General features: G+C 43.3%; 1 protein-coding gene across 3 annotated transcripts in view; it reads left to right on the forward strand.

The window, feature by feature from the left end:
• The window catches only part of IDE (insulin degrading enzyme), a 2084778-nt gene that overhangs the window by 80279 nt on the left and 1981254 nt on the right, over positions 1-23245 (forward strand). For all 3 annotated transcript variants that reach the window (XM_069611370.1, XM_069611369.1, XM_069611371.1), the window contains one exon: positions 20593-20774. In XM_069611370.1, the coding sequence (XP_069467471.1) occupies positions 20615-20774 (160 nt within the window). In that variant the 5' untranslated portion in view covers positions 20593-20614. The remainder of the gene's footprint in view (positions 1-20592; positions 20775-23245) is intronic.

Below are 23245 nucleotides of genomic sequence, written 5' to 3' on the forward strand. Positions count from 1 at the left end.
CTTCCATAGTAAGATGGGTTGTACTGGTTCTATTAATAACTATTGACTAGTAAAGTCAATGGTAACTTTACATGCCCTGTGAGACAGTAGTCAGTCCCAGGGTATGGAGTCTGTTTGGAGGTCGCTACGACACCCCTGTGTTACGGCACAGAGGGTGCTGTGTAAGACACATGTTGAAAAGATGATTCCTATGAGGGTGAGAGAAACCCCATAGACCATAAGCACACAAGATAGCCTAAAACACACACTAGCAATCTAAGAGTGGGGGGAAAAAAGGGTCTCACTCTTAGCAGGGGGAAAAATAAACCCTTCAAATCCATCAAAGCTGCTGGGGGACTCTATAGTTGAGGGAAATTAGCCTTAGAACAGAATTCTCCCTAACAATCTACATTTCCTAGGGCCATCAATGTCATCAATATCCAGTGGCAACCCCTTTCATCTCAGTAATTAGTATGTTTACATGTTTGATTAGTTTAAACATCTATGAAATGTTGTTCTGTCTTCCGGCGAGTTTGGAATTTCAGCTTTCTTTTTTGCCGTGTCGTTGGGCAAAATGAGCAAAATAATTGTGCAAAAATGCAGACAGTGCAGTTAACAATCACCAATAATACCAGATCAGCAGTGAAACTGGCACTAAAGCTAGGTGCCTAATAATTCACATGCATGCTCAACCAAAGCTAGTCTACGATCCAAACTTCGATGGCAACCAACCTTCTATGTCTAAACGGCAAGACTGGGATCCTCCTAGCAGGCTCTCCCTCCACGCTGAAGAAACTTAGTCCCCATCATACTTCCTTTTGATTGACTATTTGTAAATCCCTGTTTCAGCCAAGGTAAAGACCCTGTGTGTCCACCTGGATGCTTGTGGGATGTTCTAACCCACTAGTTTATGCCCTGCAGTATCACTGTGCGCTGTTTTCATCAAAAACAGGATGGCCGCCAAAAAGATCTATGCGCTAAAAATCTCTGAAAGTGCGCAGGAAAACATGAAAAATCGTCTGCCAATCCATTTTTCCTATGTCGGTGGTAACACAGGAGACCACTGCCATCATTGGGCTGACCACAGAGTAAAATGAAACTACTTGAAAAAGCAGTGCTGCATTGCAAGGGAAACCCAGAACTGCTTTAAAAATCCGTTTTCCGTTGGCTGTGGAAAGTGCAAAAATCATGGTGCCCAAATATCACAAAAGATCCAACATCCTTGTTGGTAGTTAAACATCACTTTATCTAAAGAACCCCCATAAGCACAAGGTTAGGAGAAACACCTTTCATCATTTAAAAAAAAAAAATCACCATTCAAAGGGTGCTGGCATGGTAAAAATGTCGGAGATGGGTGCAGTACCGCCGCTCGCCTGTGTCAAACTGTCATTTACTTAAACTGTCATTTAAACTAGTACATTAAAATGAAAGTGTACAAAAGAAGGGACTTCCTATCAAAAACAATATAGGTTGTACAATTCAATCTCATTGTTTTAGAAAGGCTGGAATTAAGAGATTTCTGGCTATATTTGTTAAAAATGTTAATTGTATTTTAGAAAGACTATTTTAAACATTGTTTTAAAAGTGAGTTAAAGCCAGCCACACTGAGCTTCAAAGACATTCCACAACTTCTCCCAAACAAAGGAATTCCCCCCCCCCCCCCTGCTATCTGCTGAGGAACTGGCAGGGACCTGCTAATGGAAGTGGGAGGGGATGTTGGCCTGTTGCTCTGACCAGAGACAAAAGACTCCCTTGACTGAAAGGAAATGCTAATTCGGGCATCAACAGAAACCAGCTGCTGGCAGGGAACAGGCTCAGGTTGCCCTTGGCTCAGCCAAACCTTGGAGACAGGGCTAGACTGAATTGTGTATCTTGATACTGAAGAAAATATATTTTTGAGAAAGACTCATAGAAAAACTGTGGCAAACTGGTAAAAATCAGGAATTTATAGGTTGTTGAAATGAAAATGTTGCTCACAAGTAGAAACTACTCTGGAATTTGTGCGATATTCAGAGACTGAACCACTGAAATGTCGATATTGTAGCAATTGTGATAATGCTAGGAATATGAAAATTTACAGGAGTATGCCTGGATGTTATGCTCATGTATGTTGAAAAATGTGTACATATCTGACACTGGGTAACCAATCAAAAGCGTGAAAAACTGTCATTAGTGAACTGAAACTCTTAAGAAGATGGGACTTGGACAGATATGTGCTTTATTAAATTGGAATGTAAATATGTATTAGCAAGTTGGTGACATTGTAGATCTAATTTATGAAAAATAGATGTTCTGTGTAGAAACAAAGGGGAGGTTTTTCCCCTGGACCATCAACACAGCGTCATCATGACACTCTTTCACAAATCAGGCGAGAGTGAATACTTTGACCAATCAGTTTCCTAGAGGGTGGGCACAGACACACAGACACACACACCTGATTTTTAACCCCAAACTTCCCAGAGGCACAACCAATTGAACAGCCGGGCTGTGCTGTTTTTCTACTTCTTGCCAAGAACTCTTGCTAGAACCCAGAGATCCAAACCAGTAGAGCAGAGCTGTAACCCAGAACCACCCATCGGATCCAGTCCAAGAAGCCGTGCAGAACCAAGCGCCTGAATCCTGTCCGGTGGCGAGCAGATTACAGTCCAAAACCCTTTGACCAGATCCTGACTGGCCTATTCCAAAACCGTAGTTGAGCATTTAGCTTTCTCTTTTTGAGAAACATCAACCTTTACTAAATCCTTCATAACCTCTGAACCGTACACGCCAGGAAAACAATTTAAGTGTCAAATTGAAGCTAACATCCTCAGCTTTCATACGAATTCAGAACCGCAGTCCAACTCCTGATAGTTGTGCCGCAATCGCGCGTGGAAAAGTTTGCCACTAATCTGCATTTGGCTCAATTTCACCACATGTAAAATAGCTGTTTCTTTGCATTCAACCTCTGACTTCAGTTTCCTATCTGCCAGCCATTCAATCATCATTGCTAAGGTCTACCTGGAACTATCCAAAGCGGGTCCCACTAGTTCAGAATCCTATTTAGCGAATTAAAGTCATTTTCTGTGCTTTTCCCATTCATTACAAGCCACATTCAAAAGCATCTGACCTGTTTAAAATCAGTCCTGTTTCTCTCTGATTGCTGGGGGGAATTGGGATTGAAACTTCATTTGTAGAGTGTTTATTCCTGAAACCTGTTTTCTCTCCTTCCATCTCTATATTGCATATTAGGGGGGATTGAGTAGTATCAGGGGGAAAGAGTGATTACATTGCATTTGATTGAACACACAAGTATTATTTCTGTGCTGCATTAATTTCCTATCTTTGCATTTCATTGAACCCACACAAAGTTTAATTCTAAGCTGCATTATTCTTCTCGTCCATACTCCTATTGATTAAAGAGATTGATTATTGTAATATCACCCAACGCTGATTATTGTATAAATATTAATGTGATATCTAGATATTATTCAAATTCATGAAAGTGTGACAAAATATATATCTGTATTGTTCAATTCATAAAATAAATCTTTTAACTTTGCAAAACAACCTACTTCTTGGTTCAGTGAGACAGGGGGGGGGTTCAAAGAGAGGGGCGTGATATAAGGGTACATCGTTCAGAAATAAAAGGTTTAGACATAAAAATATATAATTAAGTGTTCCAGCTGGGCATCACACGCTAGGCATTGACTTAGGTGTAGGGCTGGGTTGAAACCCCTTACAATGCGCCCTTTTCTTCACCAAACAAGTGCCTGCAGTGGCCTCTTCTGCAGCTTTCACAGCCAAACCTATGAATGCAGCAAGACCATTTTTGACACTAGAGAGCTGCATTACCATTCCGAGAGCCACTAAGGGAGCTACATTAGATTTCTGTGATGTCCTCTTTGCCAGGACCTCCAAACAAAACATTAACAAGCTATAAATTATCCAGAACCACGCCTTCCAATCCGCGCTCGACATCCCCAAAAGAGATCACATCTCTGCTGCTAGAAGACAGGCGCTTAAGCTCCTCATATGTCCATCACACACACACACGCCTGAGCAACACCGCCCCTCAATAACTCTCTCCGAAAATTAAGAGGATAAACTCGGACCAGTCAGATCTTGCTATGCTGACCGACTCACCCGAGGAGGAGGAGGAGGAGGAGGAGGAGGAGGAGGAGGAGGAGGAGGAGGAGGAGGACTACTGTTGGTGCTAACCATTGGAATGCCCTCCACCCCAGAACTAGGAGCACAAAATTCCTATTGGTCCTTCCATAAGACCTTGAAAACCTGGCTGCTTGCCTAAACAGACTTCCTAGTACACAGGCCATAATAGCAAGGATATATGCGACTAACCTGCACTGTTGTTGATGTATGTACTTGTCACTGTATTCAATGCTGCTATAAGTTATTATAACAGCGCCCTGTTGCCTTAGGGTTTAGGCGCTTTACAAATTAATAAATAAATTACTTTTATACACCAAAACGTTATTTTTTTAAAAAGCTGCTTGGAAGAAATATTTAAAAACCCAATGTGCACTGAGTTTGAAGAGCAAATCCGAGATAGTCGGGTCAGACAACAGAATGCTCAGTGGGCCTTAGTCCGACTCCCTCCCTTCGCTCCCACATGGTATTCAGAAAATTATAAGCACTATTTCACTGTTTTAAGTTTGGGTCTCAGCCCTCCAAGCCCGCTTAGTTATAAATAGGAAAGCAATGATTTGTGGCTGCAAATAGTCACAGAATCGTCAATGCCCCCCTTCAGAGTTCCGTAGCTAGGTTAGGGTCTAAAAGCGGAATTAAGATTGTAAATGTAGAGGGCCGCCGCAAGCAGTGGTTGAATACGCCTGTATACTACTATGCTTCTGTGCCTTCAATCTCCATTACTGGCTCCATTACTGGTTGCCGCCCGTGAAATCAAGGATGAAAGTGTAGAGGAAGTCGCAAGGATATCACACGGCAGTGATTGGCAAACATTGTGTGTGTCGCTTATCTGCTGGCCTTCTTCCCGATACATTGTATCCCACGAGGAGCAAAAACAAGCATCTGCAAGTTGGCAGATGAGGGAAAGTGGCAGTCTAGTAACATAAAACATTACCATGAGCTTACTTACGGGTAATGGGAGGCAAGAACGTTTTTCAGAGGAAGGGCTGCTTGAAATTTGCAGGCTTCCGTAGCCCATTTCACGGTCACTGGTAGTTTGCAAGCTACATGTTCCCATTCTGCTTTTAAAGATAGTTTGTCAGCTGCTTTGGGCCTAACGCTAATTTTTAGGCCTAGTTTTATCAGATCAGCCTACTCTTTGCAGTTGCATTAAATTAAATTGCAATTACATTTCCCATCAACCTTCTTTAAGCTTTAATTTGTATATGCTTACATTTTTCCCCCAGACACTTTCTAGATCGCCCCTATCGATGTTCATTTATAACAGGAATTCTATTCTCCCAAAAAATAATGTACTGTACCAAACTATAGTAGATAGGGGTCTAAATCCAACCAGCCAAATAATTCTATGTAATTTTTCTGCTTTCTCAAGGTAGCACATAACAATGCGTTTTGTGCGCGCCTCAAAGCAGAAAAAGGACATGACTGGCTTTTTTTTTTTATTTGGGGGATTTCTCCCTACCCCCCCCCCTCCCCCTCTCCGAACCCCTCTAAGCTCTTTGCCGGCCTGCTCCACCTGAACCCCCTCCAGGCCTCCCACCCCACCGACCGCATAGACACACAAACGCACATGCATTTGAATTTCCCTTTTTAAAAAATGTTTTTTTATTACTTACGCACACACACAAAAGACCACTGTGCGGTCACAGCAGTCTTTCTAAATCTATCTTTTTTTTGTAAAATGTCTTTTGACTTAATACCAAGTAATCGACTAAAAGATAATGTTGAAATTCTAGTCTTGCACTACCAAAGAAAAGTCTTAGTGGCCACAAGGAACAAAATGTAGGGCTGCAGAATCCTGCTTTAACATGACATAGCTACCTGTATATTGATAAAGAGAAAGGAATACAATCCAGTGACAGACCACCTCTGCTCCAGGGAAACAAACACCTTATAGATTACCATGAAGAATAAGCTACATGGTAATATCAAACTCTTCAGTTGAACCTTTTTGGGCATTGAAGGAATGAATTCAGCACCTCCTCATCAAGTTAAAGATTAACATCGGACACGAGCAAACAGATGGTCACGGATATTGAGTTGGGTAAAGGTACCCTTGGGTTTATAAATTGCAACCAATTCAAATGTTTAAAATTGAATTTTGGGGGCTTAAACTCCAATAACAAAAGAGCTTGCTTGTTAAACCTCTTCTAAGAAATGGTGAGCTAGAAGCTGCGTGCATTTAGCAAACTCGTCTAATAAGGAAGAATCAACACAGACTAGTATTACAATCATCTGCTCCAGAGAAAAGCTGGGGTGACCATCATGATGCGGAACAGAGTTCCCTTTCGGTTATACAAGACAACTGATGGAGAGTAGCTATGGTAATGATCAGGGGTCGGATGGTGGGAGTCCAAGTTAACACTAGTGTCTGTGTATGCAACGAATGTGGGACAAGGGAATTTCTTGATGTGGCTTTGTTGACACCCAAATGGAACTCTTCGGAAGAGACCTAGTAGCCAAGGAATATTCTTATGGCCTAGGAGTGGGATCAATCCGTCTGGTGTGCCAAAAAAAACTATAGAGCCTAGGGCTTATATAGACCAACTAGATGACCTAGACCGAAGAGATGCATATAGAACCCAACACTCTTAGGACAAAGAATATTTATTTTCACACATCCACTGCTGTTTCACCAGGAACGAGTACATATTCATAGTTAACTCATTGATGTCCTTTGTGAGGAATACATGTATTGTCCTACAGGCTATCAGTGACAATAGCATAATTAGCCTGATCCTGAAGGCTATTGCAGGTGGTAGAAATAGCAAACCTTGGATGATGCTGTCCCTATAATGTAAACTGGCCGTTATCTTTCAGACCTGCTTTGATGGTTTGGGTCAATATTATAGAAATTAACATGCTGCCACACTTGCTATATAGATTGATAATCTCAGTTTCCATAGTGAGTGTGGACCTGTTCAAAGTAGAGAGTGACCTGATTGCATTGGTTTGGAAAGGTAGAAGCCCAGAATAGCACACAATCTGGTAATTACTAGTAACCTCTCAACTAATTACCGCCCCATCACCACCGTCCCCTTCCTCCTTAAAATTCTTGACCGAGCTGCCGATCTACAGATACAAGAACACCCTGAAACAACTAAACTCCTTGGCTTGCGCCAATTGGGATTCCGGCCCAGACATGGCACGAAAACGGTGCTCCTCAACCTAAAAATCCAGATGTATGCCATCATTGACAAAGGAAACCTAGCTGTCCTACTCCTCCTCGACTTATCTGCGGCCTTCCACTTGGTGAACTATGAAATACTGTGCCAACAATTATCTAGCGTACAGCCCACTTCTCCCTGAAAGCCATAGTGTGGATTAACTAATTCCTCTCAGAATGAACAATGAGTGACTTCTCTAACATAGCCGGTGCCAATCCTGCTCCAGTTCTCTGCGGCGTGCCCAGAGGATCTTGCGTATCACCCACACAATATATAACATCTTCACTAAACCCCTGTTCGTCTGCCTAGATGAGCTTGAGTGTCCTACACTAATTACGTGGATGACACGCAGATCTTACTGCACATCACAGGCAATTATGAAAAGCATTCCACCACCCTCAATATCTACCAGATCATCCAATCATGGATTGCACAACACTAACTATGCTTCAATGATGACAAAACCGAGCTATTATTGGTAGGGACCCAACCGCGCCTCAAAAAACCTGACCCGAAATACAAAACCTTCATAATAAACGGTAATCCCATCACCATCTTGAAAGAGGTAAAAACCTTGGGAGTTTACCTTGATTCATCACTATCGCTCTCTAGACAAGTCAACACTACAGTCTACTCTGCAGCATACACTGCTAAGCTCATTAATGCATGTAGATCCTCTCACACCAGACGGCTGCATGACACTAGCCAGAGCCCTCATCCTCTCCAAACTCGACTACTGTAACGTCATCTTCACTGGCTCCTCAGCTAGCAACATCAAAAAGCTCAGTCTCACAAAACGATGCTCTAGGATGCAGCTCTAAATATCCCAAAGAGCAAGCATGTCTCCGAAACGAGATGCAAAGCACCCTGGCTACCCATCCTGGACCGGATCAGATACAAAACAATGTCGATTACTCACACATGCCTAGCTAACACTGCCCCGAAATACGTATACAACCTACTCTCATCTTCCCAAACTAACAAACCAAATCGTGCCTCCGCTTCTCACCACCTCACTGTTCCTAAATTCAAGAGAATGAAGGCTGGAGGCCGCAGCTTCCTAGTCGTGGCAACCAAACAATGGAATGCCCTCTACCTAGCAATCGGAACTGACACATCCCACATCTTTCTGTAAAAAAACTCTGGCTCCTAACACAAGATCCTTAAAAATGTCCTACATGTTATCCCACATTCAGTACTCCCGGACTTTCTGCTTTCTATATTCATGAGCCTACTGTACACATTGTAAATATCATAAATATGGATAACTGTATTCTAAGCTCTCCTTGTAATCCCTGCCTTACGATGTATGTTTTCTCATATGTTGTCCAGCGCCCGATACCTACGGGTTCAGCGGACTCTAAAAATGCTGAATTAAAAAAAACCTAAGAGGCTTTATGGGCTTCCCTAATTTAAGATATTTTGACGCGTCAAGATTACACATTCTGGGAGAGTGGTGAAAATACTCTTCAACTAAACAATTGTGAGAAATGGATGGAGATCCATATTAACCCAGCCACCTCAGCTGTACAGTTCACTTGGGAGCACATTTCTCTCCATTAGTCCTATATTTGGCAATCCCTATTTCTTGCCAAGGATCATCACAGGAGGATTCAAAGCATGGAGGGCTGGAGAATGTGCAAGACATATTTAAGAATAGCAGCATTACATCTTTCCAGGAATCTAAATGAGAATTCTCCCTTTAAGAGACCAATAGAATGGAACACTTTTCAGCTGTGCCACTAGGTTCTTAGCCGGGAGACATGCAAAAGGGCCACCAAACCACCCCCCCACCCAAAAAGATAATTTTCTAACGGGAACCAGAGGTTTGATCTCCCAATTGTATAAAATTCTATAAAGGGGTTGGGGTGCAATTAATTGTGTGTAAGCAACAATTGGAAGCATATTTGTATTGCATTGTATTTGGTTATTTATAGTTGGCCCTTTCCCCACTTGTATGGTCTAAATGCGCTTTTTCCTGGTTGGAACGCCCTCGGTGACCGTAGTCGATTTGGTGCAAAATTCTAAGGCATTTAGCTTAAGAGATGCATGTGAGCATGTTGCCGTTGTAGGACTTGGGTGGCTGGCAAGGCTCGACTGAGTAGTCCGAAGAGGTCAGGCATGTGGGTGGGCGCTGTTTTGTGATTTCTATTGTTGAGAGAGTCGATGTGTGGCCAGCTGTACTGAGTTCATTTCGGATGGTAGTCGCTGTATGCTAGTGGCAGAGGTGTTTAGGTCCGTTAGGTGTTTCAGTCTGGACGGCTATATGCAATGCTAGACTGGATGTGCTTAGCCTTTAGCAGCATTCCGTTGTGCATGGCTGTGCCTGTGTCCACACTAGTGGTGTGAGATACTTGGGGTACTTTTCTAGAATAGAACAAACTAGTCTGGGTGTACAACATAGGAGATGAACTAGAAGATCCTGCACAAATGGTATTTAGACTCCATTAAGCGCCACAAGATGATTGCAAACTTCTGAGTGCTTGACGGTATGCAATGAACAGGGGTGTCCTTTCATATCTGGTGGTTCTGGAAAGATGTACTACAATTTATAGTAAAGTGTTGTGGAGAGGGGGCAGAGATCCCTTGGTATCCAGGGAAAATTGACCACAGCATTTTTGTTGCCAGTGTACTTAACATAGCACATCTATGGAGCAAGAAAACGTAACCAAAGTCGACAGAGTATGGATGATTTTAGCAATGGAAATACTGACCCCGTGCTGAAGATACCGTTCCAAGGTTTTTTGTAAAACATTGCAACCATTGTTGTTGTTTTTATCGCAGGAAAACTGATTGTGAGCATTGCCGTTGTCAATGTTCAATCCAGTTTCATTTCAATTTTAAGACTAGATTTTGTATGTATGGGTTAACGGGTACATTGGATAGGATTGGTTTGATAGGGTGACGGGGAAACAAAACCACTTTAAGAGGGTGGAGGAAAGCAGGGTAAGAAATCGGGGGGGGAGGGCAAAGTTGAATTTTCTGATTCGCAGTTATGGAATGTTGTGTTGATATGATATTCCTTAACTTTTCAATAAAGATTTCTTGGAGGAAAAAGAAAAATATTTGCTTTAGACTCTAAAATGTTTGCTCACCTAAAAATAAAATGTATATCCCCATTGGGAATGGGAATTACCATTGTACTCCCAATTTTTTAACAAATTGAGTAAAAAACGGACTTCCTAGTCTTTGACTTGAGCCCTTGAAGCAGTGGTGAGACAAATTAAATGACCCAACAGCGAGGGGAGAGTTGAATGATGGCAGTGAATTAACTAGACTTAATCATATTTTTTCAGATTTTTCAAGTGAATATTAGCAAGTACCACATTTAGATAGACTTGTGAACATTAACCTGCGTCGCATCCAGACAGGTTTATGAATGTCAGCCAGTGCCACATCGAGACAGAATAGCGAATATTAGCCATTGCCACATCTAGAATGCATTGGGAATATTACCAATGTCATATTTAGATAGAATTATGAATGCTAGCTCGATTCGCATCTAGACAGGATTGTGAATATTGTCCGGTGCCGGATCTAGATGAAAAATGCAGAGATATTCACAGACCACCCAATGAGCTATTTTATGGCCATTGTTCTATTTTCTTGAATTTTCTCATCAACTTAGTGGTCTTCAGAGGGCTGGTGAAACTGTGCACACCTACTTTCACTTTGATTTTAAAGAGACCTGGGTAGGAAATAGTTTGTTTACCTTGCTGCATGACCAGTTACCCCTTATCTGCTAGATCCTTAGTTAAGTAACTGGAAAATGTAACTGTTTGTGATCTTTTCAAAATGACTGGTTTGTGTGTCTCGCAGCAAAGCGAGAGACTTGGCGGGGGTGGGAGGGGGAGCAAAGGAACCTTACTTGAAGTGCTGTGGGTCTATGCCAGCCTGTAGGCTTTGGCGCTAGACATCCATGTGCCCTTTCAAAGCAAGATCTGTCTGTTGGGGTATTTTAAGGCTAGCTGAGAAGAACTATTTTTGGAAATGCCTAGGCTTCCCCTTTTCATAATCTTCTGTTAAGACCACTATGAGAAGGTTATTCCTCTGCAAATCCTTTTCCTGCTCTGCTTCCATGAGCTTTAGCCAGTTCTTGTGAGAACTGTTTTTCAGTTCCTTTTAGTTTGTCTCTGTTCCAGCTCATTAACTTTAGCAGCCAACTCTATTTGGGTCTTTTCCATCTTTGCTGTTCTTTCAGTATCCCCTTTTCTTGGGTGACCATTGCAAACCACTTATGGTGGTTTTCTATTTCCAGGAATTAGGTGGTGATCTTGGGTGAAAAGGATATTTGGACAGGCAGGGAAGAGCTACGAGTAGAGACCAGTGCTGCCATTGACAACTGACCGTTCTGGAACCTGTAACTAAAATATTTTCTCACTGGTGGCGAGTGGGTCGCCTCTGAAAAGGTTAGCTCAAACTGTTTTGATCTTATGTTTGGCTGAAAAACTATTTTGGTTGATGCGATATTCGGCACAAAAACGCTGCTTTCAACATTTTGCATTTTAAATAAGTGAACGTATTCGTATCAGGAACCAGCTGTCTATTCTGTGTATGCATCATGGCTGCAACTGGCTTAGTGCCACGCTTGATGGATTTAGCACGTTTTAGCGTTTTAACAAACGGTGATCTGCATTCTGTGACTTGTACATGGGTTGTTAAACCAGTCGCAGTTTACAAAATCAGGAGACCGGGCTGGTTCAAGGTGCGCACGGTACATGGGGATCATGTGGAGGCAGTCGTGCAGAATCATTTATTTGATCATCATTGTCTAGGAGAATATACCTGCTAGGTTTTGTAGTGAAACAAAACATTTGCTCATTGTAACTTGCACACCACCTTACTTGACGTTTGTGGTAGTTATTCACAAAGTAAAGGAAATAATGTTTTGGATAATTTACACTAAGAATATTCTGAGCTACTTAAACAACCTACATAACTGCGTGCAGGAATGAACGACACAAATTGATAAGCGATTCCTTTGTTTTTTTTAGAAGCATGACATTTGACAAAAGCAAATCCGATAAATGCCAATATGAGTAGTCCAACTGAAGTTGGAATGGAATAAATGGCTGGCAATCGAATATCTGGTAGACTTCAGTAAAACTTGTTAACTAAAACTAACTTTTAAATAAATCTAACTGGACTTGAAAATAACGAGATTGTGGTTTTGTAAACCATCCTATGTAATTGCATATTTTCTATGCAATAATTAAGTCAAGTACATTATCTCCTTATCTATCATCAAGTTTATTTCGAATATAAAATTTATAAACTTATAAAACACCATAAGACCAGTATCCCATACAGTACAGGCTTAGATATAATATATACACATTTGCTTATAAAAGGGTGAACCTTATACACATTATACTATACCAAAATACAGTTCAATTTCCTGATCTACATCATGTTAGTCAAAAAACATTCCAAAGAAATGCAAGCTTGGACATTTTGGCCTTGAATAAAGTAAAAATAAACATGACGATGTCTAAAATTCAACAGTCTTAAAAAGGTTACTGAAATAGCATTTATGTAGCAATTCATAAAATGTACGAAAGAATAACCTGTTAATATTCAATTATATAAATGTGTAGTCGCATATGCAAACATTTGGTTTCAATTTATTCCAAGCCTGTGTATTGGCTGCAAGGGGAAGCTGGAAAAACCGGAGTTTAGTGATTAATTTCCTAGCATAACTATTAGATACAAGTGGCAAACAGTTATCCAATGTAAGATCAGAATTGTATTGATGCCAAATATAAGCGGTTGATATTTGATCCTATGTACACTTTTATTGCAAATATGGCCTTACCCAACACATGCTTGTAACTTTTGGACATTAAGTGAGGTTCTAAAAACAAGTGGGCCAGACCAATGGCTGTCAAAATGCTTTTCACATAGCACAACCAAGGGATGTTCTGAGCATTTTCTAGACTCCGGACATCCTTAAAATCTTGTTTGCAGCAGTTGTTCATTACTCCATACCGAAACCCATAACCGTGCCGACACGGAATGAAGTTAAAAGAAAATGGGGTAAGATTAGTTTTGTAGTAATTTCCTCTGCAGTTGCTGAGGAAACCCACAAAATGGAATTAAGAAATTTTCTCTGAGTGCAATCTGATCAAATGCATGAATAGCCCATTGTAAAGCAACCGCAGGGGGGTGTCTGTACTCCTGCACTCTATACGGCAGAGGAACGGCACAGAGGACCCCACTTCAGATTCTCTATATTGGTAAACGTGGCGAGCAATCAAGGCCAAGCTTCTCGGGAGGTGATGCGGGCTGGTTCTTAAGTACAGTGTAGTCCCCGAGCACCCACAGAGGAATGTCCACACACTGTATTAGTTAAAACACTTTCTTTATTTAAATAAGGTTCAATCTTATATACACTACCACAATAATACACTTTGCTCCGACAATTCTAAAATGGTAAATGTATACAGTTCTAGGTGGTACCACGACTACTCCGATTCCATTCAAATGCATCAACTGTACTCTGTTCAAATAGCATACGAATCAATCCAGCAAACAGTATCAACCATAGACTTTTTAGGAGGAAGACAAGTTGATTAGACAATTGGCAGAAGACTGAGCCCCTACCACTAGGCACAGTTCCGTATGAGGATTTCCCCCCACCACCCCTCCCACCTGGGCAACCTGTAAATGAAAATGCACTACAAGCCCAGTTCCTCTATTGTCTATTAGAGTCTTATCTTCTATAGTTCTGCAACCCAATGTACCTTGTCTTGTAGAGTTCTTCGTTTGGGAATCGATGGGCCCTTCTTGAGTGCGCTCCCTTTCAAACGGGAGCCACGGGTCGTCGAACTTTTGAGATGAAGAAAGGGTGAACGTTGTCGTTGAGGCAGCTGCTTCGGTCCTTGCGGTGCTGGTTGACGAGTGATCGGAAACGTCCTGCAACAGGTGAGGCGTGCGGTGCACCTCGACAGCGATGGTTCGTTGCCGCAAAGAGTTAGTGAAGAACTTTGGCCCAGCAAGGGCGTCGATTAATCAGCGTCTGGTGTCGGTGAACGGGACGTGACCACGGCTGGCTTCAGTTGCTTTGTTGATGTCTGAGGTCTTCGGGTGGCGGGAAACCCACCGGCGGATTCTCCTCTGTCACGGTTGCCTTGACTTTCTCCGGCAGGGCAAAAGCGGTCGACGACCATGAACAAGGGAGTCCTTGGATCAAATGTTTCTTAGGCAAACGGGAGCACGGTGGCTCCAGTCGGCAACAGCGGTAGTCGACGGTGGACTGCTGTCTGGTGCTTTTCTTCGTTGTCCTCAGCAGTCCCCTTATCCGGTCGGCAGCCATTCGAAGGTCTGTCTACCAGGGAGCTTTGGCAAAGAGCACGATGGTCCCTCGTAGCTCGGGTAGAGGTCTCCTTACCAGGTCCTCTCTTGGATCAGTTCTTGAAGACACTGCAGCTTTCAGATTACACGGAAGGGAACAGCGGTTCACCTTCTTCTTCCGGCTCGGCTTTGGGAATAAGCATCAAATATCAACTTCAGCTTCTGAACAATTTCTAGCAGTGAGAGCACCCTAGATATACTCTTGATCCCCTGTTCATTCTGCTGGGTCACACTCGGGCAACCAATCACTCAGAAGGGCATTCAGGCAGTCAGCCAATTAGGCGCACAGTTCATTCAGGCCGTTCTTCTCCATCCCGACACTCACAACGCAGAATGTGGATTCTAACAAGTACCCAGCCATTCAGCACAGCACACTGCATTCATACTAGTTTTCGGGCAGGGCTGTCTCAGTCATTGTGTCAAACACCAGATACTAGACACCCAAAACCCATAACCCATAACACAGAATACATATTCGTCACACACTCCATTCACCCAGGTCCCACCCCACGGGTGTGCCCACAACATACGGTTGTTGGGAAGGCTTCAGCCAGTCTGTTCGACACTTCCCCACACTACCATACATGGAACTTCCACCCAACAGCCGGGTCTTCGGGAAAACCAAGGTAACAGGCGATGGAAGGCCAGAGGCCATGGGGGCCGTTTTGGCTCCATCAGTAATCCACTGATTCCAATGACCGGGCCTGGGCATCCCAAAATGGAGGATGCGCAGGGCACCTGTAAATTCAGCAAGGAGCTGCCACCAGTCCGTACCCTGCTCTTTGGGCCACACACAGGTGCCCAAAAACATACATTAGGAGTACAGGGTCATACTTCCACTCGTGGGTGCCATAAGGGTATCCTAAGGGTCTGTTCACCAAATCAAATACAGGAAGAGCTGCACCGCAAGGGGTCTCACATGAACACCTGCGCGGAAAACCAGTCAGAACATACATGATGAGGCAATAAAGGACAAGGGTTCGGCGGCCCTGTACCTCTGATGCATTTCCAGCATCACACCCATACCGCAGCACCATAAAGTGCAAGACCCACACTTTTATCCTCATATATTTTTTAAGGCTGGAATAACAGCAAGATCCATTATCGCAAAATACCCATATTACATTGTTTCAATCTACAGGGGACATGATCTGTCTGAGGCAGACATGACCTTGATTCTGAAAACCATACATAAAGGCAATCTAAATGTTTAACTCTGCGAGATGCCATAGCCACATAAAATGTAGGCGCTCTTTATTTTTAGTTGCTATATGGTAGATCTGAATATGAGATTTAACTTGGTTTAGTACCATACCCTTAGATGTCATTTAAACCACATAAGCATTTAATAATGTTTGAAGGTGGCCATGGTACTACCTAGGAACTCGACATAATCTGCCTATGTTAGGCTTCGAATAAGCGGATTTTGACCATTGGGCAATCTACTGTTGCCTTCTTTAGGAGTACATTCTAATGCACACAGATGGATATTAAAAAGTAGAGGGGGTATAACGCACCGCTGACTAAACACCTTGATTGATTAAAGACTTGGGTGCACGTTCATCATCAATACCATACATAACAAATTCATCTGTACAGGAGTAAAGTTGACTCAAAATACTCAATAACTCCAGGTCAATGTGCAATGTTATGGGAATGGTTCCATAGTAGAGCTTTATCTACTTTGTCAAATGCCATGGATGAATCCATGAATGCCAGATGGTGGCCCTTTTCTTTTTCTTTTCAGACAATACTTGCCTATAAGTAGAGAGCAAATAAGACTATTGTACCCATCCTGGGTGAAACCAGGGGTCGGACTGGGCCATAAAATTGTCTAGGGCACTAATGAAAGTGTCCTACTGTTGCAAATGGCTAGTCATTCCTTTTGTGACACTGTTTGAATATTAACTAAGGGTGAGTTTTTTGATAAAGTGGGATGCAAATTGTGCTTTTTAAAGACTATTTAATTAGCAACACAGATAGCAAGCTGCAGAGTGAAATTAACCCATCAAATTGGCCCAAACTTGCCAAAAAAGTGGGCCACTTTGACCAACAACAAAAATAAAAAATGGTCCCACACCATCATTTTGTGTTTTTGGTTTGGCCATGGGCCTATTGCTCTATAGACCAGTCAAAGCCTAGGTGAAACCCCAATTAGGAGTCTGGTAATATGTTGTACTACTGTGCGCAGTCAATTTAGAACCAATAAAGTTGGCCAACATTTTTTTAAGAGATGCCACTTAGAGATGGGTCTAACAGGTAGGGCCATCGCGTTCACCCTTCTTATGAATCGGTATGATGGTACTAAGAGGCCAGGCATCCGGTAACGTACGCAATATTAGAATGGCTCTGATCACGTTACAACTTAATGGACCCTACACATCGCTCTTTGGTTTTCAGCGGTATCTGGGGAAAGCTGGCCGGGCCAGGGGCATAGGCAGTGGCAAGATCATGAATACATATAACAACCAGAGGCAGCGTAAAATCCTCTAATTTCCCAATGCTCAATTTCATTGCCATTTCATTGGCCCCAGCACTGTTATCCGCTGTACAGAAAAGGTTACTAAAATGTAAACTGCATTTATCCTTTGAAATATGATCATTAGTTGCTTCACCACTAGAATAAACATTGGATGCCCTCGCAATCGAACACCAAAACATCTTAGTCTTTTCCCCTACAATTTGGTAATAGCTCATTCCATCTGGCACTCATAAGAACGTTTGGCCTTGTACAGCAGTCTTCTAATTTAAACTTGCTTCTATTGACGCATTCCGATCTGCCTGTTTGTTTCTGTAGGCAACTATTGGATCCCTTTTTAGCGAGTCTAAATTCTTTTGAATACCATGTATGTTGTATTCGCTTTAGCTTACCACTTCAAGACTTCTCATGACTGGCCATGTTCCAAAGTAATTAGTGGCAGTGGCAAGGCATTTCATCGAATTCCAACACACGATTGCACAAATTAAATTTCAAGTTATAGAAATTGTCAAACGTCCACCCAGAGGTGGCAATTACCAATCCCTGTTGTCACAGCGAGAGAAGTACTGGATCCACACACTTGACACTTTGCAACCTAAGGGTCTGAATGATGAATTCTCTTTGAGTTGCTTTCTATAGTTAATTGTGAAATCCACATACTACATTGCCAATTACTATACACAAGTGTCTGTATCCCGGATTTAAAACAATTTTTTGTTTACACTACTTTAATATTCTATTTCATTACAACTGTTGTGACTTTGATGTTTTCTCCAAAGGAACTGTATTCTCCTTTGTTTGATTTGCCTATATTTACTTAATTGTTTGCACTTGTCCACGAATGACCTATTGAACCATCTTTCTATGGGTTCGAACCTTGTATGAGTAATAGGCTATATCGCAATCTCTTATCCTTGTCCTCAATCCCCTTGCCATTGTATCATACTTGTTTCACTATATAATGAGTAGCCTCATGACTCTATATGATTGGTTTTGGACTATTTAGAGTAAACTGCATGTACCATTTGTGTTATCTATCATGACTGTAATGATTACTGTACTATTCACAAATTTCTGCTTTTTTAGTACCTAAATTATAAAATGTGTTACGATGGTGAACACCAGAATTCCTAAATTTCACTATGGAACATATTTACTCTACCTTTCTTATTCATCCTGATCTCTGGTCAGTCCTTATGAGTACGTTTGCACTATGCGCCATTGCAAGATGGCCCCCATATTCCTCACTCACCGTCCTCTATGCCCCCTTTTTTATGTTTATTATTTAGTTTCCTTTTTACGTCTGACGGCGTGTCCCCAGCACAGTTCGTTTCCTAGGTCACGACCGTGCGGAGCCATTGCCTGCCGGTTTCAGTTTCCACTAACAGTGTTCTACACACTGTATAGGTAAGCTACCGCTACTTGGATTTCTTTGCCCGGTTGGGAGACCCCATGTTCATTTCTCTTCAGTATAACAGAAATGTATGTGTCCCCACTTAGGTGCCAGCAGTACGTGTCTCTTTGCAGATGCCCTGCATCGTATAATTGTTTCAAATATTTGTTGACCACACGGATGCCCCTGATACCTTGGCTACCCGTCCCGCAACTCGAGTGAGTGCATTCTTTAAAACCGTTTCTGGTTCATTCTAAGTATTATTTATTTTATTCAGTAACGCTCTTTTGGAGTTTTTCTTTTTTCTTTTCCCGTCCATAGGAGGGGTAAGGTTTTTTTCTTATACACGCTCCCCATATTGTCTCTGCTTTTTCACTATTCAAGGGTGGTCCTTGCTATTTATAACCCACTACCGCCTTTGGCTTATCTCGATCTGTTCAATCTTTTATCACGCCATTTTCTAGATCCCACCATGTAGGTGGATCTCACACAATACATCTCCTTTGTTATGGGTTTAGTTATTAGTATAGAGTATTTCTCTTTTATCTGAGAGTTCACTCTTTTCACCATACTAGATCTCCAGTATTCTGCTTTTCACCATCTCGCTAGCATCTCGAGTTATGTACAGCTTGTCAGTCAGTCCTTGACTGGTATGGAAATAAAATAAAAGATTTTACTTTTTGTCTCTTTGTAATGTTGTCAACAGTTCAATTGGGCCCTTATGAAGAAGAGGTTACCCTCGAAACGCGTCGGCCACCCCACAATTGGACAGCATCATCTCTTCATCATTTATTGCTTCATCGCAATTTGTTTTAATATGTCATACGTCATGAATTACTTTGTATAACAGATTGTGCTTTTTGGCAAATTTTATTTTGTTTTCTTCTTTGCCAAATAAATCGTTATATGCTCAACTAACAAAACTGCTGTTATATATTTATACATTGATAGATTTATATCTATATATTTGAAGGCCCTATGTGGCATCAGTAAATAGTGTGCAGGGGACGGGAGGGCCCCACCTTTTGGGCCCTCTTCTATTTTCCCCAAAGTAATTAGTGACCTGTTTATTTGTAGTGTGGCAAGCTAGTGGATTTCTGTTCCCACACACTTTTCCTGTATGTTTTGCAAGGTAGTGTCCCATATTTGTTGTGCTAAAGCTATGTACCAGAGCGTTCACAAGCCAGAAGAATACACCGAGTCAGATACCCCAGCTACTAGTAATTCCACACATATACCAGCAAACAGGCCTACCGTTACCGGCGCCCGGTATTACCAGGATATTACAGGTGTGGTCAGCGGCGTCATTCCCCATTCCATGGAGTCCCGCAGGACTCAATGGGAGGATTGGAGGGTATGGGCGGCGGGATTGCTTGTAATTCCGGCAACAGTAATGCCAGCTGTTACTTGCTGGTGGGGGCCTGATTTACCTTCAGCTCTTGGCTGGAGGTAAATCAGTCAACCCCCACTGGCAAACTTTGGACTATGCCAGTCCAGAAACGTGGCAGTATATGGAAATGCCAGCAATATTTTTCCGGACTAGCTTAAGTGTAAGGGCCATAGACACACTGCAGGGCTGGCTTTTTCTCTAGCTGCACCTCTTCTGTATAGGGATATCCACTGGTATTTCTTTATATACCAAGATGTGTCTATTACTCTGACTGGAGCAACGAGATGGAGTGAGATTTCCTTAGGCCCGAGGATCTCCATGGACTTTTAGCAGTTTGTTTATATTGTTGCCTTGTTAAGTAAACTGAGGACGGGTCACAGCAAATGTCACCACCCTACTATAGGATGAAAAAAGCAAACCGTTGACGGCTAGTGGCTGTGCATGTTGTCGCTGCCTGCTTCTGTACACTTTGCAATTGAAATTTTTGTGGACTTTCATTATAAGAATATTTAGAACTGTCTGCACCATGCTCCTTATCCTTATTTATTAGCCAGCGCTGACTCCTCTAGGACTTTAATAAAATAGTAATAATAATGTTTGCATAGCCTAAGGTTTCTTTATGCCACTTAACAAAACATCTGATTATGATTTTAACCCGCGTAACCTTTTTATGCTTCCTTTTATTTAGGCTTCAACAGACCACTACCATAATGAACGGACTAGCTATTAAGAGAATCGTGAATGAAGTTCTCAAATCCCATGAAGATAAGCGTGAATATCGGGGGGTAGAACTTGAAAATGGAATAAAGGCAATTGTCATCAGTGATCCAACAACCGACAAATCTTCAGCAGCACTTGATGTACACATAGGTAATATGATTATTTGTTTTTGCATTGAATTTACATTGCAATTGGTTATTGCTGCCGTTTTGTGAGTAACAACAAAATGGGATTATTGGTCTGCCAAGAATTTTTTATGATGTTACTTCTATGTTCAGTCCTCCTTTCCCTCAGATTTGTGGGATGTCGATACAAAGTATGGGGGCAATGTAATTTTTCTGCTGTGGCAAGGAATACTTTCAGGAGAAGCCTAGCGGTATGCTTAGGCTCTGACCGATCTCCGCCTACTCTGGTCCCACCATGTGTACCCTCCGCAAGATGGTCTCCGCTTAAGGGGACTGGACTGGACCTGATTTTATGAATCCTTGTGTTTCTTGCTAGTCCCTTCATTTAGTTCTGAGTTTCTATTCAATACCTACAGTCTATTAATCTTTTGTCTTATGTGTTTGTTTTAAAAATGATGCAAGGATAGCCTGCCTCCATTTTCTGATGATCTCCCTCCCTACCCCCACTATCTATGCCTCGTTCCACAGCACCTGTGATCGGAATACATGATCTTTACAAATTCAATCAATTTCAGCCTAACAAAATAGGTTGCATAGATGCCAGGATATTTTCAGAATTTGGGCTGCCCCTTAGGGCGTTTCACCTATTACTTGTACCAAGGTGCTATCGAAAATGTCAGAGGCCCTTCAGTGTCTGACTCTGGCACCTAAACTACCTGTAAGGGTCCTGTCGGGGCTTCACCTTCGCATGATTCTACCAGCTGCTGCTCAGCCCCCTAGGATAGGGAGACCATGTAACCAGAAACGCTGGTAAAATAACTGTAAACTGACACAAGTGCCTTGCAGCCTACTTAGCCCTGCACCAACTGCTCTATTTCTCCAGATTTCTAGTCACCATAATCTCTCTCTCGCTCACTGTTAGTCACTGGACTGCTGCCTCCACGCCTGCTCTCTCGTACCCTTCTGATAACCCAGGGGGACTGTCACTGACTTCCCACAAATGCCTCCCCTGCCCAGAAGAAGAAAGGTGAGCGGCCTTCTAAGACATTTGAGGGCGCCCCTCCCACGGGGGCCCAATATAAGGCTAAACACTGCAAGTCCACTGCGTCCAGGAGCGCTGTGGCGATGGGCTCCTCAACGGCCAGGGTGAGTACAGCGTCTCCAGTGCCTTCGCCCATGAGCCAACGCTCAGGATCTTTGAAGAAGAAGAAGCCGGACCATCCGGGCAAGCTCTTGGAGAAGACCCAGCCTGGCCCTCGGAGATGGCCAAGGGGGAGCAGGGTTCCGACCCTCCCCCTAAGGTGAAGGCCGCAGACTCAGCCAAGACCGTGAAGACCCAGGTGCATCAGACGAAGGCCCAACCGTCCATCGTAGGAGTGGTGGCGTCCCTCGCGAAGGCCGCAGTGGCAGATCCACAGGGCACGGCCCCAAAGGCGAGAGTATCCCTGCCTGCCAGGAGGGAATCCTCTTTCCAGCCCATCGAAAGGCGCCGGAGAAGGTGATGCCCATCAGTTCCCCGAGACAGTCTACTTTGGTTGCATAGAAGTGGGGGGGCACGGTGACCTTCCAGGGCACGGACATCTCCTTAGAGGAAGAGCTCACCAACCTCCCGATCCTCCAGGAGGGATGATGCATTGAGAGTAGGCCCTACTGAAGAGATCCCGACGAGGGTGACTAGGGTGACCGACGTGGTGTAGCAGGGAGGTGACGACGCGGAGGAACAACCTAAGCCGCAAACACCCTTGTCTCCGTCGCCTCTACTTTCACCACTTCAGCAACCACCTGAGGATATGTCGGGAAACATTCTTGCGACTGCATACCCTGTGCTCTGAGATCTGGACAAGGATGCCTCTTGCGCCGGTGGCCCCATCTGTATCGCCAGAACCATCGGAGGAGGAGAGGAGGAGAGTTCACCCCCTCTGCCCCCAGACCCCTTCCGTTCCACCCTTCCCCAGGGGATTAGACTGACTCAGACACTGTGAAGACAGGTACTGGCATGCAAAGTGGCGGGTTGGGGATCTCCCATCTCTAGCTACCAGATATTCCCCGCCCGACGACATAGGCTTGTTCCATGCCATGATCTCCAGGGCCTTGGTACGATTCCAGCTCGCCCTGCAGGAGATGAAAGAACGTTTCCTATACCAGCGCCGAGAGGCAAAGTGGAAGATTGTGCTGTCAATCCCGCTTTTAGATGACATTTGGGAGGAGGGCTTGTCCCTCCATGAAGAACCCTTCATCGGCTCCGGCGAAGAGTGACCGTTATGAGAAGAAATGCAGGGTGCCGGACTCTGTGCCCAAGTGCTTACGGTGCCAGCTGTCGCCGGACTCTGTGGTTTTGGCGGCAGCAAAGAAGAATTCTACGGGCTCCTTCTCCTCGTCGGCGGCTCCCCCTGCCCCCCCCCCCCCTGACAGTGAGGGGAAGAAATTGGATGCCATGGGGCGAAGAGTTATCACATCGGCAGCGACGACCATGAAGGCCGCTTACGCCCTCGCCAT

Source organism: Ambystoma mexicanum, chromosome 8 (assembly GCF_040938575.1).
Source record: "Ambystoma mexicanum isolate Mex_15411 chromosome 8, UKY_AmexF1_1, whole genome shotgun sequence".
Lineage (NCBI taxonomy): Eukaryota > Metazoa > Chordata > Amphibia > Caudata > Ambystomatidae > Ambystoma > Ambystoma mexicanum.